Source organism: Balaenoptera musculus, chromosome 21 (genome assembly GCF_009873245.2).
Source record: "Balaenoptera musculus isolate JJ_BM4_2016_0621 chromosome 21, mBalMus1.pri.v3, whole genome shotgun sequence".
NCBI classification, from domain to species: domain Eukaryota; kingdom Metazoa; phylum Chordata; class Mammalia; order Artiodactyla; family Balaenopteridae; genus Balaenoptera; species Balaenoptera musculus.
Window position 1 is genome coordinate 5,341,467 of NC_045805.1, and position 20,018 is coordinate 5,361,484.

General features: G+C 35.9%; 1 protein-coding gene across 1 annotated transcript in view; it reads left to right on the top strand.

Annotated features, from left to right (window-relative positions):
• The window catches only part of VEGFC (vascular endothelial growth factor C), a 98,202-nt gene extending 78,794 nt beyond the window's left edge, over positions 1–19,408 (top strand). Inside the window, exons 5-7 of the mRNA XM_036838813.1 lie at positions 14,891–14,997; positions 15,301–15,634; positions 18,912–19,408. Of these exons, the coding sequence (XP_036694708.1) occupies positions 14,891–14,997; positions 15,301–15,634; positions 18,912–19,026 (556 nt within the window). The 3' untranslated portion in view covers positions 19,027–19,408. The remainder of the gene's footprint in view (positions 1–14,890; positions 14,998–15,300; positions 15,635–18,911) is intronic.
• The last annotated feature ends 610 nt before the right edge of the window (positions 19,409–20,018 follow it).

The following is a 20,018-nucleotide window of genomic DNA, read 5'->3' on the forward strand; positions in this document are numbered from 1 at the left end:
GTGCAAATTCATAGATGATGCTAAAACTAAAAATATTTGAGCCTAAGATTTTTGGTCCAAAACAAAAAGTAAATATAAATACATTATTTTCCATCTATTAGCATTCAGTTGCCTCTCTTCAGTCTCCATTAGTTTTTGTCTGTATATCGATTCATATTTTTTATTTCAGCAAGGATTGAATACTGAAATTTTGATTAATACTTGAAATAATTTTTCTTAATATTACTTCAAATTAACAATCAAAGTAACATTTGTTATTCCAATTTTTTTTGCATCCTATTTTTTAGTTTGGTATATGGCAACATATGCTTCATTAGATCTTATAAAGGGCCTGGATAGAGCATCACGTATTGACTCTATGAACAGTTTATAATGAATCATTATGCATTGCCATCTGAGATCTAGGAACTTTTTGCCCCCAAATTAGGATGCAGCTCTTTGTTCTTTAGGATAGCCAGGGAATGTGGAATGGGCATGTAAATAAACCTTAGATAATTCCAACATTTGTAACAAAAGTATAAATAAATTGATGGGTAAACATATACATTTACCAAAAACCTTTTTAGAAACCTTTCATTTTAGTGGACTTGACAATAAAAATGATGGGCTGATAGCAGTTTTCCCTGTTGGATCTCTTTGTGCTGCTTTACTTAGTGTGACAGATAGGAGGCGTTACCTTTCCAGGGACACCGTAGGAAAAACTCAAGGATAGCCTAATTTGACTGACAGAAAGAAAAAATCTTACAGGCATCTGTGAATAAATTCATACTGATGCAAGTGGAGACAACAGCCCCCTGAAGTAGTAGGTGCGATTTTATTCACGCAGCCCTGGGAGTTCTATTCACCTGTGTCCCTTGGCAACTCATCCATTCTAAGCACTTCAGTTGTTATCTCTGTATTGATGGTTTCCAGAATTATAGTTCAAGATCTGACCATATTGATGACTTGTAATATTTTATTAAGTCCCTTTTATATAGCTGTGTTTATTATTATATTAGACGTAATAGGTACAAAATCAAAGATTTATTAAGTCCGTTTATTTACCTCTACATTATTCACAGTAATGGCCTTTCATATTCTTTGAGGCCTTGAAAACACGCAGTTGTCGTTAATTCCTTCTTTTCCTTGTATCACACCCGAAAGCTATTGATTATTTTGGGGGGAGGGGAGATATCTGCTCCAGCCTAAACTTATCATTTCACTTCCGTCACTGTCATCCTGATCCGCTTCTTTCTGCATGGATTTCTGATTTAATGCAGTGGTTTCAATACTAGCTTTCTTGTGTCAAATGTGTCTCCACCTCCTGTGTAATGTCACAAGTAAGCTTTAAAAGGCATCATTTCATTCATCTGACCAGAAACTGTCAGTGACTTTCAACTGCTCAAAGAATTGGGCACCGATTTCCCACCTCTGTCTTCTGGTGTCAGCCTTCCTTTCTTGTTTTGCTTCTCATTCTTCACCAAGTCTGTGTTTCACAAAGTCTGGTTCCCTAAATACCATGCTTATTTCCTGCTCTGTAACTGTTTCTATTCTGACCTGGCTTAAAATAAATTTACTTTCTTTTCAAAGCCGTATCCATTTCTCAGAGTTCAGGTAAAGGTCTTTCTGCTGCATTTGTCTTGTCCAAATACCACAGTCACCTTTGCTTCGTGAATTCCCATAGCAATGACTATATTTACTTTATCCTTGCATGGGTTTTTTAGGGGTCTGTAACTGTTGCATGTGAACCTAGATCATGAGAGTATTTCAGGTAGGCTTATGTCTTCTGTAATGTCCAGCTAATAACACTTACAAATAATTGAGCTGTTAACTACTTTCAGGCCCTAACGCACATTGTCTCATTTAACACTGACAAAAGCATCTGTGAAGTTGGTGGTAGTTAGCCTTATTTTACAGATGAAGCTGGTAATCACGCTCCAAACTTGGGAGCTAAACAAGTATACTACACTCGTCAACAAATGCTTCTTAAATAAAGTAACTTATTTATCTGTATATATCTCATAGCATTTGTGTATTTTACTCATACTTTCATCATTACTTATTCTTCTAACTACTATACTGTATGCTGTTGGAGGTCAAGAAGAGACAAATGTTTGAGCAAAGAGAGCTTGGGTCTTAGTAAGCAGAGCTGAGTTAGGCCTGCCATTAATTAGCGTTTTAACATTGGGTATTTCGTGTCTCTGAACCTCAGTTTGCTTATGTGTAAAATGTAAAGATGTAAAGAGGATTGAAGGAAATACTGAACGCTTCTGCACTGACTATGGTGTCCAGCATCTAAGAGATAGTCATTAAAGGGCAGATTTATTATTATCGTTAAGATCCATGTTGGATTCATTTCCTTGTCTCTTGTGTTTTTCAGTGTGTTTCACTGTGTACAATAAGAAATGTATTTTATATTCCAAGCCAGTGGGCACATAACTATGTGTATATGTAATATCCATCTATGTATGTGTGTAATATTTATAATATATATATAATTTTAAAGTAGATAACTATATATAACTTTACATGTAGTTATACAGCCATATATAGCTATAAAAATAAAACAAAGTATTATTTTAAAATATTTCCTTTAGAGTAGTGCTATTCAACCTTTTTTTTTTTTCGTTATCACCCCCTAAGGATCCTTTTATAGGCATTTTTTCCTAATCACCTCCCCCATGAAATCTGAATACCACAGACACATTTATATCTCCTTATATACCTTAAGTATATCTGGGCTTCATACATTTAAAAGGAAGTAGAAAGCTTACTTTTTATTCAGTGTAGGATTAAAAAGGACAAAATAAAAATGTTATAGTGAAAAGTTAAATAAAAATGTAAAAGCTATCAATATTGAACATAACTATTTGCTGAGAAACTTTGAGTAATTTATTTACTTATAAAAATGGTAATATGTCAAATTACATATGGAAATTAGCAATTGATATAAACTATAACAATATAAACATAATAATTTTAAAAACATTCAAAATAATCATGTTCCAGCAAAAGTAAAATAATTTTAAAAAATAATTTTAAAAAATTTTTAAGAGAAATTAACTTTAACTTCGGCTTCATATGAGAAAACAGTGTTTAACCTATATAGCTACTAGATATTCATTTAGAGGGTATCAACAATTTTTCTTCTTGGCATATGACATATTAATGTTTTGATTAACATTTAAGCTCAAACATTATTTGAGCTTAAATACACACAATATGATCGATAACTTCCCACCTAGGTATTTATCCAAGAGAAATATAAACATATTTCCACACCATAACTTGTAGACAAATGTTCATATAAGCTCTTTAGCCTGTAACTGGGAACAAACCAACATCCATCAAAGATGAATGAATAAACAAATTGCAGTATATCCATACGGTGGAATATTACTGAGCAGTCTAAAAAGAATGAACTGTTAATACACACAACAACATGAATGGATCTCAAAAATGTTAAGCTGAGTGAAAGAAGCTGGACTAAAAAAATGCATACTGTATGATTCAATTTACATGAAACCCTAGAAAAGACAAAGATAATCTAGACTCAGAGAAAGCAATCAGTAGTTGCCTAAAGATGCAGGGGGTGGGGATTGACTGGGATTGAGCGAAGGGAGCTTTTTGTGGGTGATGGAAATGTTCTGTATTTTGATGGTGGTGAGCGTCACACAGGTGCACAAATTTGTAAAAAGGCAGTGAATTTAAAATAGCATTTTGGGACTTCCCTGGTGGTCCAGTGGGTAAGACTCTGCACTCCCAATGCAGGGGTCCTGGGTTCGATCCCTGGTCAGGGAACTAGATCCCGCATGCTGCAATTAAGAAGTCTGCATGCCGCAACTAAGACCCAGCGCAGCCTAAATAAATAAATATTTTTTACAAAACAAATTTAAAAAAATAGGAGCATTTTCTTATATGCAAATTATTCCTCAGTAAAATTGATTTTTGAAATGCCAAGAGAAAAAGACCCCTTTCATTAACTATAATTTTGAAATTAGTTGAGGTTCAAAATGGTAGACGTCTTAAAATCTTTATGGTGACACTTTAAGTCAAGATTATAATGATTCCTTCAGGGGGGAGGGCTTCCCAGCACTCCTTTCTATGGAGATGAAATCCCGCTCAGATGCAGCAATGCCCCATTTCTGCTCCAGCCCTGCTCTCACCCACCACTGCTGTCAGGAGGAAGGCAAGTCATGTCTTTTCCAGATGCTTGGTGTTATGTTTACATTATTATGAGGTTAAATAAGTAGCAGATCATTCGTTTTACGTTATTTAAGAACAAATATAACTAAGAATCATTCACAAAATGAGTCATTCATAAAATAATTCTTGAGTCTCTAAAAAGGACAAAGAATGTGTCTAGGGACTGTGAGAGAGGACAAAGATGAGTTTGGCTGCCCCTAACCTCTGAGCGTTCATAGTCAAGGGACAACGTGCGTTATATTGATATTATTATTGTTATTATTTATTTTCCTAAATATTACTGTGCACCAAGCCACCCGTGGTCTCATGCTCATAGCTAGTGCTGCCAGGTGGTGGCCTTGATGACAGACACCACAGAACACAGAGTGTGCTCGCTGGAGGTGCTTCCTGGTTGGAAAATTCATCCTCTGCTCACTAGCCCTTTTGAGTTTTGCTAAGTTCTATAAACTTTTTGTGACACTTTTTCATCTTTAAAACAAAAAAATAAAATGTTACATATAACATAATACAGTGTAAGATTTATAACCTAATCCTCACAATCAATTCAATAACAGGATACTATATTACATATTAATCTAAGATTATAATACCATAATAGAATAACAATGATGATGGTGATAACATCTAACTCACGAGGGTGTAACAATGTTTATTATCAGTATTCATGTTACATATTAGCCCAGTGCCTGACACACAGTAAGCATTCAATAAACATTGGCTGCTATTTTTACTAACATTTTACAAAGGAGAAAATTGAGTCTTAGAACTGTAATTAGCATATACAAAGCTAAAAACAAAACAAAAAAAAGTGTCAGAAGGAGATAAAAAGTCAAGTGTTCCTTTTTCTTGACCCTATGCTTTCCCCCAATAGCATATAGCATTTCTAGTATTTTCAAAACAAAATTCGTCTCAATAGCAGCAGCGCCAAAAACTATCATAAATTCAGAGGTGGAGGAGAGTATCTCTAACAGAAATGGTTAGTTATCATATTCATATTGATGTTCTCATAGATTATTCTCTTTTTTCCAATTATTTCCTCTTGTATTTTCCTTCAGATTAAATTCCATGAATTTCTATGGCCCCGTTAATGATGGAGACTCTCTTTTTATGGAGGGAGCCATTTATGATTAAGAAGCGATGCCCAAGATTTTTCTACTTGGTGTTTATTCATTCATGAGTATTTGTGTTGAGTCTTCTATGTGCATAGCACTGTGCTAGGGAACGTAGGATTTTTATAAATGGATTATGTAATTTCTTAGCTAAAGCAACTTATGTACCAGAGTACAAATATACACAAATATATCTAATATAATAAGTGTATAATACACTATGCTCTGCTTCATTCAGCCATTCAACAAACAGTTATTATGTGCCCTCTAGGTACTACTGTTGTGCTAGGCTATAGAGATAGATAGATAGGATTGCTATTCAGAAGAAATCCCATAAGTGAGTCAGACATGTAACCTTAGGACTGGAATTGGTGTGGGAGAGGAGGTCACGCTGGATGCATGACTGCAGCGGAGTGTGTGATGGAGAGGATCTACGGAAGTCCAGAGAGGTCAGCAGAAGTGCAAACGCCATTCCAAGGATGGACTTCTTCTCTCTTTCCCTTCCAGTCGCTCAGCAACCACTAAAAGACACATGTAGGGACGTGATATTTACATTTTATATGATAGAAAGAACAGCCTGGTGGCAATGTAGTACATGAATTAGAGAAGCAAAACAGGAGTTGGAAAAAGTGGAGAGGAAACTTCTGAAATAATCCAAGAGAGAAATAATAAGAGTGGGTACCAAGGCAGTGGAAGTGGGGATGGAAAGACATTTGAAATATAAGAAAGTATATGACTTGGCAACTGTGTGTGTGGGATGACAAAGAGGGAGAAGTTGAAGATGAAACTGCATGTATGATATTCAAAAAGACGGGGAACACCTGTTCACAGGAAGAACGGGTTTGAAAAGGAGAATTTAGTATTTACATGTGTACTTTGAGTTTTTGCAGCATCTCTGGGAAATCAGAGTGAAACGTTCATTAGGCAGTGGACCTGGAGCTGGGGAGACACTGGGGTGGGGGACATGCTCGTTGGGTAGCTGCCGGCATGCAACTGGCACTTAGAGCAATTGGAAGAAATTAAACCAGCCAAGGAAAATATAGGACATAAGCAGGGAAGAGGAACAGCAGATGACACCATGGGGAATATGAATGTTTAGGAAACTCGAGAAATCACAGACTAGCAGGAGACTGAGAGAGACCAATCAGAAAACTTAGGCATAACAACTGGGAGAGAAATATATTACCAAATCCAAAAGATATTGCAAAAGCCAACAAGAGTTGAAGGAAAGGAGTGGTGAGAGGATCAAATATCAGAAAAAGCTTAAGAATGGTTAGGACTGACTCCAGGACCTGAAGGACGTGATACAGAGATAACATAGGCATTTATTAATGACCTACTATGTGCTAGGCACACAGAGAGAGGGTGAGAAAGAAAGAGGGTAAGCAAGAGAGTGAGAGAGAAAGTCTCAATTACGCATGAGAAGCTGAATCGGATCAAGTAACTTTCCCCAATGTCACACAACTAAAAATGTAGGAAAGCAGAGAGTCAAACTAAATTAGGAGCCAGTTCATCCCTTTGGGGGTGCAGTCATTACTGCATTTTTAACTTCTTGAAGTTAAAAACAACAACTTCAAGCATACAGTAAAGGACAAAAAAATGACATATCTTTCTGCCCCAATTCAAAATTTAACAAATATTTTGTCATATTCACTTAAGATACAACCCAAAGCCCCAATCACCGTTCTTCATCCTTGATTCCCAGAAGTAACCACTACGCAGAAATTGTACTTTTCTCATTCGTGCTTTGCTATTTTTATAGCAGGTGGATGTATTAACATACCACAAGAGATTATAGGGTACACCTTTGTGTGTTTAAATTTTTGTGTTAAAGTTGGGCCATTAGTTTTTGTCTCAACAGTATGTTTTATAGATGTAATCATATTGATTTCTGTAGGCCTGGTTTGTTCATTAAACAGCTGCATAGTATTCCATTGGATGGATAGATAGATCGTTTTTTCATGATTATTCTATGACATTATACTATAGGGAAGGCAATATTCAAGCATTAGGAAAAGAATAAAATCAAAGGAGAGAGATGTCACATTTGAGAGACAAGTGCCTTGAAGTTAATTTTACCCAGTGGTAAATTTATTGGTTAGTTAATTGGTTATCATTAACAACGTTCCTGAAGTTATCCTAAAGAAAATAACACGTTCTGGGGACAATGAATAGACTCGAATAATTTGAGTGGGTTTAAATCTGTAAAAGCAGTAGAAGATAAATGACAAAGGCAGTGCTGAGACTATGCTTCTGGAGCTTTGAGCACCAGCCTGTGGTGTTTTGTCTCTGTACAGGTACTGGGGAAGCATAGGGAGTTTTGTGAGTAGAAAAATGACAAGACATTGCTCCCCATGGCCAAGGCACCTTGAGTTGTTTTAAGGGTTAATAAAGATAGAGGATATGTATTATTTCAGCCTGATAAAGAAGCTTATCAGTCTTTGGGGGAGAGTCATGTTATGGTGAGAAAGACAAAAAGGAAGGGTGAAGAAAGGTGCAAAAATTGGCAAATCTAGCCTGAAGGCTAATTTGTGAGTTTGTTTACTGCCTTGATTTCTTTTACAGAAGTGTTAACATTGTTTACTAAGATACCCAATAAAGCATACCTGCTTCTAAGAAGTTAGTTATTCAGGTTTATTAGGGAAACTTCATTCTTGTGACAGTTCATCTCTTCAACAAACAGAGTAGATTTACAGCCACGAAAACCTTTGATTTAGAATCTGAGTGTCTTTGGACTGTTCATCTATTACAATGGATCCTTAGTCCTAATGCTTAGAAACTTGAATATCCATGAGTTTTTCTTTTTCCCCTTTTAATTTTTCATTATTTCCCTTTTAATTTCAAGATTGTACCTTGTTGCTTTACACAAAATAGAGATAAACAGAATAGCGTGTTGATTTTAATAAACTATTTCAGAGCAGAAATGTGAAGATAATTTACCTGCCAATTAAACTGTGACATAGTCTAGCACCAGTTGATCAGAAACTACCCTTTTTTTCAGCATTTTAAAACATGAATTTTTATTCTTCCCTGAAAATATCCTCTTTGCAGTTCAAGCCCTAGGTTCATATGCAATTAATTTTGAAATCTTAATTCATATGTCTATTCATCCTCTTTCCTACAAAGCTCATCATCTAAATATTGTCAAACACCTTCAAATGAGCACCTATGTTATGAACTCAGGTAAGAGATCCCAGACCCTGAAGCGTATTTTTTTCCGAAAGGAAGCCAGCCATGCTGTATAGCGTGCCTGTCTTTGGGCTCTCTGGTTTCTGCTTTCTAAAAGTTAATAATGGAGAGCACAGCATCCCTATGGCTTGCTGACTGGCTGGTAGAAATGACAGCAAAATGTATATGACTGAGACGATTTCATCAGTACCTCCTCTGCGCTAGGTTGTTTCTGTAATGTTACCCATAGGTAGGGGCTATTAGATCAAAGATTTTGTGACGTTTAATGTCAGGTTTACCCAGATCACACTGATGATTATTTTTAATAAATGTCCGTATTATTAGACCACATCTACCAATGATTTTCTAAAAAATTTATAGACTTTTTTAGAAATTTTAGGTTTACAGAAAAACTGAGCAGGAAGCAGAGAGTTCCCATCGCTCTCCCCCAACTAGTTCCCCCTATTATTAACATCTTTTTTTTTTTTTAAATAGGTCTTTATTGGAGTATAATTAGTGTGGTACATCTGTTACCATTGATGAGCCAATACTGATACATTATCAACTAAAATCCATAGTTTAGTATCTTTTTGTTGCACATTATCTGGATTTTGACAAATGCATAATGACAGGTATCCACCATTATATTGTCTTACAGAATGTCTCACCGCCCTTGTGACCCCTGTTCAGCCCTACTTCCCTGCCCCGAAACGCTGCCCTCAATCAGTCATTTTGATGTCGTAGCGACACTCTCATGCCCTCAACACATGTTGTCATTGTTTGGGTTTTGGTTTTGCTTTCTTGTTGAGATGTGACTGTGATGAGATAATGAGACCAGTGGCTATTGAAGGACATTTTTACTGAATTCCTGGTTACTATTTTATCATTTCTCTGTTCTAATTCTGTTAGTTCAAGTTAAATATAGCGATAAAAACTGACAAATAGAGTAACTGCTAGATTTCCATTGTTTCAACCTACCATACCTCTCTCAACCTTGTATATCCAAGCAAATCCAAAAAGTTTAAAAATTTAAAAAAGGAAAGCACCTAGTCTTCTAGAATTATCCTAGCATCCTGTGCTGCTGTGTGCCAGTTCTAGTGATCATGCAACTCAAAAACGAGCGCTCCTGCACGCAGCTAGCCAAGCGATGACTACACGGCATAACTCACGCTCTATATCCAGGTCTCAGATGGTAGCTGAGTTGTTGTATGTGGCAGGTACCTGCTTTAAAACAATCATTTATATTCACACAAAAAGTGAAAGGTTAGATGTCTAAGCCCACTTTTTATACTAATGCAACTATTGTATTAGCCTTTCACTTATTAAGTCTAGAAAAATGATTAAAACTATGGATTTTCATTAATCAGACATAATTACTATTTTTTTAATATCCTAACAAACCCAACTCCATCCACTGTTCTTCCAGTCACAAGCAAAAAAGTAACATAAGCAGACGTAAGCACAAATTAGCATGAAATCAATAAAAATCAATACCAGGTATGATAAGTATATGCATTTTATTTAGATATATTTCTGTTAAACATGTTCCTTTTTTCAGACAATTTATATAGAGCCTTTAAAATGAATATAATTCTGATTTCTACCCATAGTACTGAAGAAGCTACTTAATAACATTCACTATCAAGGCCATTTTTACTTAACCACTTTTCATTTGATATTTACCACTCTTACAAAAATATAAGCAAATCAACATCTGTGTAGATTGCTGAGTGTATTCAAGGGCCACGCATGATGAACTCAAGATGAACACAACAATTCAAAGACTTTTGGAATAAAATTATTGAAACCAGGGCGCTGGTTTTACCCAGGGCTCTGTGGCTCTGATAATGAAAGAATATAGTTGCCCCTCCACCTCCTATGCTGAGAGCAATCTTGAGCAAAAAGGGTCTGGATTGATATTAACCCCGAATGTATTACAGGTTTGAGTGATGTTGATCATAGTGGGCGAAGTTCAAACGACATCAACAGTTGGCCGTTAGGAAATCAAAACCCTATTTTGATATTTTTCAAAATTAATTATGTAGTCAGAGTTCCCCTTACTGTTTTCACAATGGAGTACAAGAGCATCTTATTGGATGTCCAACTGAATGACGTGAAGCTCCTTGGAAGGGGTAAATGAGAGCTCGTAGTACATGCTTTCAAACTAATATTACTGGATCACACACCACTTTTAACAAGACTTAGCAAAGGATGGCTATTTGAAGAACACACCTGTGGACTATAGATGCCACATGATCAGCAGAATTTTAATCTGCTGGGATATTGTAAAGACACCTTATTAAAAGAGCTTCCAATGAGATTAATTGATTAACAGCACAATTCATCTCCATAGAAAGAATTTGCTTTTTAAAAAAGTCATTGAGTGCTACAAGTTGAATTAATATTCAATTAATGTCAACATTCATTTTGAGCAACCTATGAAATATTTTTAAAGAGATACTTAGTAAATTATATCAATAACCATTTTAATATAAATCAAGATGCAGTTCATTTTTTCCACTTAGAAATATATTACCAAGATTATAGTTATTTGAAAAAGAATAACATTTCAGCTCAGCTCTAACTAATGCCAAATAAAGGTGGTAGTATGTCTTCATTCCTTAAATATTGATTTGGAGAGTCAGGGAATTTCAAGTATATAAAAACCCGAGTGCCAAAAAGTAGAGATGAGAGTCCAAAACATAGAATGCACAAAATAGCCTACTACAATGTTCAATGCACAAGAGCTAGTAATTATTACCCAATATGTAGAATTTAACCTAACACATATTTGGAGCAGATTAATCTTTTAGCATTTCAAAAGGAAGATCAATGGCAAAATAAAATTGATTTAATCATTAAATTTGTTGTTCTCTAACACACAAACCGTTAAATTTTTGTTCCCCGGTTTTAATTAGCAAAAAGTAATAGCTACCAAACCGGCCAAGTGAAGTTTTGAAATAATTAATGAAATAATTCTTAGAAAAGCATCTTTACCCTCCATACAAATGATCAGCGGGATTGTGGATGTGTTAGTGTGTGTAGGGATGGGAAAGGAAAAGTAGGAAAGTTAACCTATTTACATATGATTCTCAATGTAAATCTACTTCACAAATAATTGCACAATGTTCTGCTTTTCTATGCAAACAAAATGTGCCTTTGAATCAATAAGTTTTATAAATACAGTATACAAGATAACTAATTTATAAAATTTTTAAATATGTTTACACACGTTAATATTCAGAACTCAAAGAGAAATTTCAATAGGATAAAAATGCTTTGGAAATTAAGATGTGTAGAAGGTAAGTAAATTATGCTAAATCTTCTATCCACCATGAAAACATTTCCTTTCATTCTAACATAACAAGATTTTGGAAATTGTCTCCCATCTTTTCACATGAGAAGCTTTAAACACTAAGAAGATGCTATTCACTTTTACAGCAGGGAACTTCAAGTAATTATAAAAATATATTCTATCCAAATATGCTTTTTTATTGAAGTATAGTCAAATATATGTTTAATTAAGTCATATCTTAGCAGGATTCCAAATTTCAGCATTGAATTGTGTGTTAACACTGATGCGTAGAAGTTTTTTTTATTTTTGGCAAAGCTTCTGAAGCTATATTCTTCTAGAAATTTAAGTTTTAAGAATATTAGAAATTAAAATATTTAATTCACTTTGAGCAAACCATAATTAGTTGGCAATATAAAGTTGATGCTGGCAAAACATTTCAGGTATAACATAATTGAAAGTGTTATTCTGAAGGCCGTATTTTTATCATGAACATTCAAAAGCAAAAGAACTGTGAAATCATTATTTAATTCTATAAAACTAGGCAAGGCACCTTCTTGATTTTTATGACACTTCCAGAAATGTCATTTCCTACAGTCATTTCTACACACAGTCCATACTTTTGAATTCATACTTCTGAAGATATGAAATATTAGAGAGAAAACTATATTTTTCCTCACTACATAAGAGAGAGGAAATTGTTTTTGCTTCATACCTGTTTGGGATAAGCAGTTTTGCATACATATTTAAACGTAAGCACAGACACATTAACACATACTCCTGCAGTTGAAGATTTTATCTTTCACCAACCTCACTTAGGCTAGTGATGGAGATTATTCTTGACACTTCCCATTTAAATAGCTTAGATGTGTTTTGTCAACTTTAATGACTGTAACTAAAACAAATACATCTGGCATTGCAACCATCTATACACAAACACACATACACCACACGTGGGAGACAGGGAGGTTGTGTGTGTGGGGTTGTATATGCATATTTATACACACATGTCTGTCCATGCACATTACATACATTTCAAAAATATTTATATGCATATATATATAATTGAAATAAAGTTGCAGAAAACATTCTTTACCACGTGTACCCTAGTAGTTCATATTTTATTATATGCTATTCTTTTATATTTTAAAAATGCATTTCCCAGCCCATATAATTGAGCTCAAGATCCACTAATGGGTTGCAGCTAACAGCTGGAAAAACACTGGCTTAAGTAATGGCAGTATAAATCACATGTTGGAAAAATTAAACATGCTTTTCTACCGCGACCGCAACAGCACTGTACCCACCTGATACCAACATGGTATCAGGAATGTATTACTTAAACCACATATAGGTCAATGTTGGGACAGTGTAGCCAGAATGGTTTCACCATCATTGATAGACAGAAGAGTGACTTGAGTTTCATGAGCCAGGATTAATTGCATTGCTGTTATACACTTACACATAACTGCTTCTTATTTGATGGAAGGCTGCTAAAGTTTTGGGTAGGATGTAAATTTTAAAAAGCAATGATACTATTTTGGCAAATTGTTAAATACTGTCTAGATTTTATGTGGAACAGAAACATGTTCATGACTTCCCAAGAAAATAATGACAAAAATATGTAATGAGTAGAGATTTGCTCTCAGGAATACCTCAAATTATTAGGAAAGTATAATGTTCTCCAGGAAATACTATTCAGTGAAAAGCAAGGTCTGGAACAGTGTATAAGGGATGCTATCTTCTGTGTAAAAAAATAAGAAAAAAATACATACATATAGACTTACATCTTTTCTTTGCAAAAAGAAACACTGATGATACAAACCAAAAGCTATTAAAACAGCATGCTGGAGATATGAATCCAAAAGACCTTCTCTGAATATACTTTTTCTCATAATTTTAACTCTGATAATCACTTAAATGTTTTCCACTTTCAAAATAATGAGTTGAAAAGAAAAAGCATGTAGTATTTGCAGGATAAAGCAAATATCTCAATATATACTTATATTTAAGCAAAGATGGTTAGAAACCAAGATTTTAGTGGAAGTTATTAGTTGAAATCAAAGGACTAAATTTAAAACCCCAGTAATGTTCAATTGGATTTGGAAATAGCACTATGAACTTTTTTGCCTAAAAATATGTACAGGTATTTCTTGCTTAAGATCAATAACCTATTCCCCCAAATATAATAATGCTCTTATCCAAAAAAGAGAATTAGGGCTCCCTGAAGGGATGGCTGATGCATGCATGGGGGAGAAAACGGGCAACATGAGTGTATGGCATCTGTTCATCCCGGAAAGCAGAGAAGCTGGAAAAATAAAGGGTCATGCCATACAGGCGCCAACACGAAGGGGTCCCAGTTAGGCAACAGTGAGACAACTAGCACATCAAAGGAGCATTTGAAGCCAATATGTTCAGATTTTTAGTTAAATAAATAAGCAAGATGGAAGGAAGAAGGAAGGAAAAACTAGAATATAGAATAACAACAAAGAACATGGTCTTTGATTCCTTTCTGTGGAACGAGGAGTGGGAAATCTGTATTCATGGACCCTTTACAGCTATAGGCATCTGTGCTTCAGAAATAAGGCCGTAAAGATGCATGTATAAGGATGTTTCCTGTAGAATTGTTTGAAAAAGCCATAAATTGGAAGAAATTCCAATGATTACCAATAGGAGATTAATAAAATAAATAATAGCACATCCATTTATGGACCACTATGCAGCCAGTAAGAATGATGGAGCAAACTTCATGAAATGACATATAAAGAGGTCCATAATATATTGTTTAATGGAAAAAGGAAATTTCAGAATAGTATAAAAGTCTTTATCCCATTTTTGCACGAAGTAAAACAGTATGTGATTATACAAATAAATGTATTTGCCTTAAAAAGATAGAAATCTGGAATGAATGATATAAGACCATTCCACTAACTGTGGTCACCTCTGGGATTAGAATTTGACAGCACCTGTGGGTGGGAGCAGTTTGAGAGGGAATGTTTGCATTTCATTTTATATATTCTTATGTCATCTTAATGCTTTTTTACAAGCATTGTTGATTTTGTAACACATAGGTAAGAAAAGAGATGATCCCTTCCATGTAACAATTATTCTCTTGCTTAACCCATCTCTCCCACAGATGCCAGGCTGCAAACAAGACGTGCCCCACAGATTACATATGGAATAATCACATCTGCAGATGCCTGGCTCAGCAAGATTTTATTTTTTCCTCTAATGTTGGAGATGGTAAGCCGAATGCTGTATTAAAGACTAAATGTCTCTATTTTGATTAACAAATATTGTAATATTAAAATCACATGTACAATATTCATTTTCATGCTTTGAAATCACTCACTACAAAATAGGACACTTTCTGCTTCGTATTGGTATTATTTTGAACTTCTTTGTAACGGAACCTACCTGTGTGTGTGCACAACTCTTTAATGAACAACATGGAAATGAAAACACTTTTAAAGGCTTTTTATTGTTTCCCACCACACCCAGAACCAAGTAAGGGATAGTAAAGATGTCCTGACTGTGTTTGTCTAGACTCTGCAGACGGATTCCATGACATCTGTGGGCCCAACAAGGAGCTGGATGAAGAGACCTGTCAGTGCGTCTGCAGAGGGGGGCTTTGGCCTTCCAGCTGTGGACCCCACAAGGAACTGGACAGAAACTCATGCCAGTGTGTCTGTAAAAACAAACTCTTCCCCAGCTCGTGTGCGGCCAACAGAGAATTTGACGAAAACACATGCCAGTGCGTATGTAAAAGAACCTGCCCAAGAAATCAACCCCTAAACCCTGGAAAATGTGCCTGTGAATGTACAGAAACTCCACAGAAATGCTTCTTAAAAGGAAAGAAGTTTCAGCATCAAACATGCAGGTAAGGAATCTTCATAAACTGTATTCATTTCTCTTACTGGAAATAGTTTTCTCAACGCAAAGCAGTTTTCCCAACCAAAATATTGGTTCTTTGTTAGAATGGAACTAGTTAAGTTCTGGAAGATGAATTCTGATATTTTGTAACCAATGCTAAATTTTTGTGAGACTTTGCTCCCAAAAAAGTAAGATGGGAGTCCTGGGAACCAAAACCAGATCCAAGCTCAGATGCACTAAATCCTTGTCCCAGAGACTAAGGTAGTAGCTCTCCACATGAGTTAGAGAACAGATGCATAGGACAGTCACTTGCAGAGCATTTTCAAAATACATCCAGGTAGTGCACACCTGCCCCCAACAAAATGATGATGCCATCAGATGTAATTCTGTACAGCTGTTCTAAGTGCAGAACATGTGCAAGCTTTACAAAGGATAGGATGATACCGTTTACTGTGGAATTGTATCTAAAAATGAAAATAGTTAAGCGAAGTATAATGTTTAATGGAATCAGAGAAATAAATTCATACGTTGTTAGAGGTTACTCAAGACATTCCTTAAACCTGATTCTGCTCCCTTCTTCACCAGAAAAAAGTGAGTCTCTTGGACTCAAACACTTTCATCGTTAACCCCTGAAGCTCTTCCTCTTTGATCTGAGGACAAGCCAGACCTGTGCTTTTGACGTTTGCTCCCACCCTCCCTCAGCATCTCGCTCCACCACTCACGCCCTCTCCCTTCCATATCTTCAATGTCCTCAACTCTAGTGTTTGTCCCCCTCAGTTTTTTCTATTTTATTGGCATCTCACTGCGATTTTGAGCATTCTGTAGCAACCAAGCCCTGTCCTTGTCTTCTGAGTTGCACCAAGACCAGGCATTTGGCATTTATCTGTTCACCTCTTTCATCTCTCATTTATTCAACCGACTGGAACCTGGTTTATGCCCTAATATTCCACGATCAAGTTCAGTAGACCCTTCATTGTCAAATCCGATGGACCCTTTGGTCTTTCTGTAAACCTGTCCTTTCCGTAGTTTCTCTTTAGGCTCTCCTCTGTTTTGAGTGAGACCACATTGTGCTTTCCTGGTTGTCCTTTAGGTTTTCTGACCACTTGCTGTCCATCACTGGAGTTCTCACTGGGTTCTCTTCTTCCACCCACTCTTTACAGATGGTGATAACACCCTCTCAACAGATGATTATTCACACGACTTAAAACTTTATTTACATTTATTTATTTACAATTATTTATGATTGTAAATAATTACAATTTATTTACATTTATTTACAATTTAGTATCTGCATGAATACTTCCATTTATTTACACTTTAGTATCTGCATGAATGTTCATCATTACCTTTATCTTCAGTAAATAAAGTGTCCTTCTTTTTGATTCTCAAGAGTTTGTATTCCCACTTCAGTTAATCTTTCTGATGATTTGTCCACACTAACATGTTAGCTACTGCATGAGGAGACTTCCATGAATCTAGGTATCTCATTAATGACATTTTTTTTCTTCCATTATCATTTCAGAAGACCTGATAGGAATCCTTGTTTTTCCTCTTTAGAATAGTCTGGGCAATGATATTCCAATTTTACTTTCATATCCTACTCTAATCACCAAAAGGATATTTCAAAAATGCAGAGTATAGATACTAAATCTTATTAAAGATCATGAAACCATTTTTTCATATTGGATCCAAGTGAACCCAGTATACATTGAAAAACCTGAAATTTTTGTTTACATAAAACTAACCAGCCATATTTTTCTACAGAATTCTTACATTAACTTAGTAGAAAAGATTTCTGTCATTGTATTTCTCCTCATCGCATACATTGTTTCTTAATGGCTTTCTATTTACTGACTCTCTCCCCATGGTCATTTTTCTAAGTGTATAATTCCAGGTTTTATGCATATACTGAAGCAAAAAAAGATAGTTTAATATTTTGAAAATATATATCCTCATTTTCTCTTCCTATTTATTCCAGAATTGTGGCAGGCAGAGTGTGCATTCTGTGGTTCACTGCCGTAATCAGCAACTTACACTGATCACTGAGAATTGTATCTCTTCAGTAAAGGAATACCAGTGGCCTTATAATAATGTAATTGTATTTAGAACTGAAAATAAATAACATTCTAACAAGATATGCTTTCTTTTCTGGAGCAAAAGAAATGCTGTTTCAAGATCACATCTGTAGTTTTTCTGTGGTGCATGTTTGATCTCCAGGTCACCTTGCATTTTTCTTGCATTATATCCATCCCCACTGCCCCATGTTACGTATACACATCCTCCAGAAAATCCTTCAAAGATGGCTCCCATTCACTGGCGCCACAGGGCTACTGATGGTATTGGCTGCTGGGTCGTTTGTCCTTTTGCCACCACTAGAAACTGGACATCTAGGGTGGGAGGAAAGGGACCCTCACAGTGAATACCGTCCCTTCTCCCAGTCCCTCCCCCCAGACCGCACTGTGTTCACATGCAGCCCGGGTGGAGGAGGGAGGCTGACAGCTGCCAGCCCAGCCAAGAGTGAGGATGGGGCCCTCCCTGGGGACCACAGTCCTGCCAGAATGGCTGGGCTTAATCGCTCCAAAGCCTGGGTTCCAAACGAGTCCCAGAGTCTTGTGAATTCCGCCATGCTTACGTGATCACGCTAAGTCGGCAGACCTTAAATACTCACTTTCAGAATTTCTGTTTTATGTTACTTTCATCTACGAAGCACAGAGCACTTCAAAAGAACTAATGCTAACAACACCTCATTCTTCCATTCGTTACTTCTGCAAGCAAGACTTTTTTTTTTTTTTTTCACCTTTTTTGACCAGGATTCTTTATTTATTTATTTATGGCTGTGTTGGGTCTTCGTTTCTGTGCGAGGGCTTTCTCTAGTTGCGGCAAGCGGGGGCCACTCTTCATGGCAGTGCGCGGGCCTCTCACTGTCGCAACCTCTCTTGTTGCGGAGCACAGGCTCCGTAGTTGTGGCTCACAGGCTTAGATGCTCCGCGGCATGTGGGATCTTCCCAGACCAGGGCTCGAACCCGTGTCCCCTGCATTGGCAGGCGGATTCTCAACCACTGCGCCACCAGGGAAGCCCTTTTTTTTTAGGTTTTTCCATTCCTCTTATATTTGGTAATTCCAGGCACAAACTTTAGCAATTTATAAACTGGAGAACAATTTTGTGATAAAATGAGTAACTCTGTTCTAGTTTGAAACTTAGAAAGACACAAAAGTGCGTTTGTAGCATAACAAATTCATCTCCTTGGTCTTTAACAAAAGTCTGTCCTTCTTTGTTCCCCTAGTTGTTACAGACGACCGTGCACAAATCGAGTGAAGCATTGTGAACAGGGACTTTCATTTAGTGAAGAAGTATGTCGCTGTGTCCCTTCATATTGGAAAAGACCACATATGAACTAAGATTGTATCTTTTCTAGTTCGTCATTTTTCTGTCATGGGAAAACGGTGTTGCCATGTTAGAACCATGAACACAGAGACTTTGTGGGACCTGGTAACAAAGACAAAAGTCAGTTTCCTGAACCATGTGGATAATGTTACAGAAATGGACTGGAGATCATCTGCAAAAGACCTCCTTAAAAGACTGGTTTTCTGCCAATGACCAAACAGCTGAGGTTTTTCTCTTGTGATTTTAAAAAAGAATAATGACTATATAATTTATTTCCACTAAAAATATTGTTTCTGCATTCATTTTTATAGCAATAACAATTGGTAAAGCTCACTGTGATCAATATTTTTATATCATGCAAAATATGTTTAAAATAAAATGAAAATTGTATTATAAGCTGGTAAGTTGAGTCCATTACCATCTTACGCTATCAGCAAAACTTGATATTATGAAAACTGTCCTCTCCCCCTGCCCTTTTCCTTTTTCTCTAATTGGATGTCAGATTTTGATTGCTGTATGATCCTGTAAAAGAAAGTTTCAGAGGGACAGCGGTTGCTATTAATTTTATTTAAATTCATCTCTTAATATATTTAATGAGTAGAAATGTTTTAGCACATGACACTTTTGAATTTATAGCCAAATGAATCAATAGAAAACATATCATCTTATAAGAGAGTCTGCTTAGCATGGTTATGCAATTGAAAGTTATTCAGTGCCCTTGGAGCATTCAGACTCTTAACCTGATATGATAGCGCTCTGTACATATTAAAGTGGCTTTAAAATATTTCTCTTAAAAAGAATCTTTCCATATTTTTAATTTCTTCTGACCAGCTAAATACTTTTTATAAACTGAAGTGCTCCTATCCAACACATATAAAATAAATTGGAAATGACATTTAAATGCTCATATGTGCTAAAAAGGAAACCTTTCAGTCACACAATTAAAGCACTTGTTTCGTTTTTTTAAAAAGGCGGCACACTAAAATTTTTTTTTCTGGGAACAAAT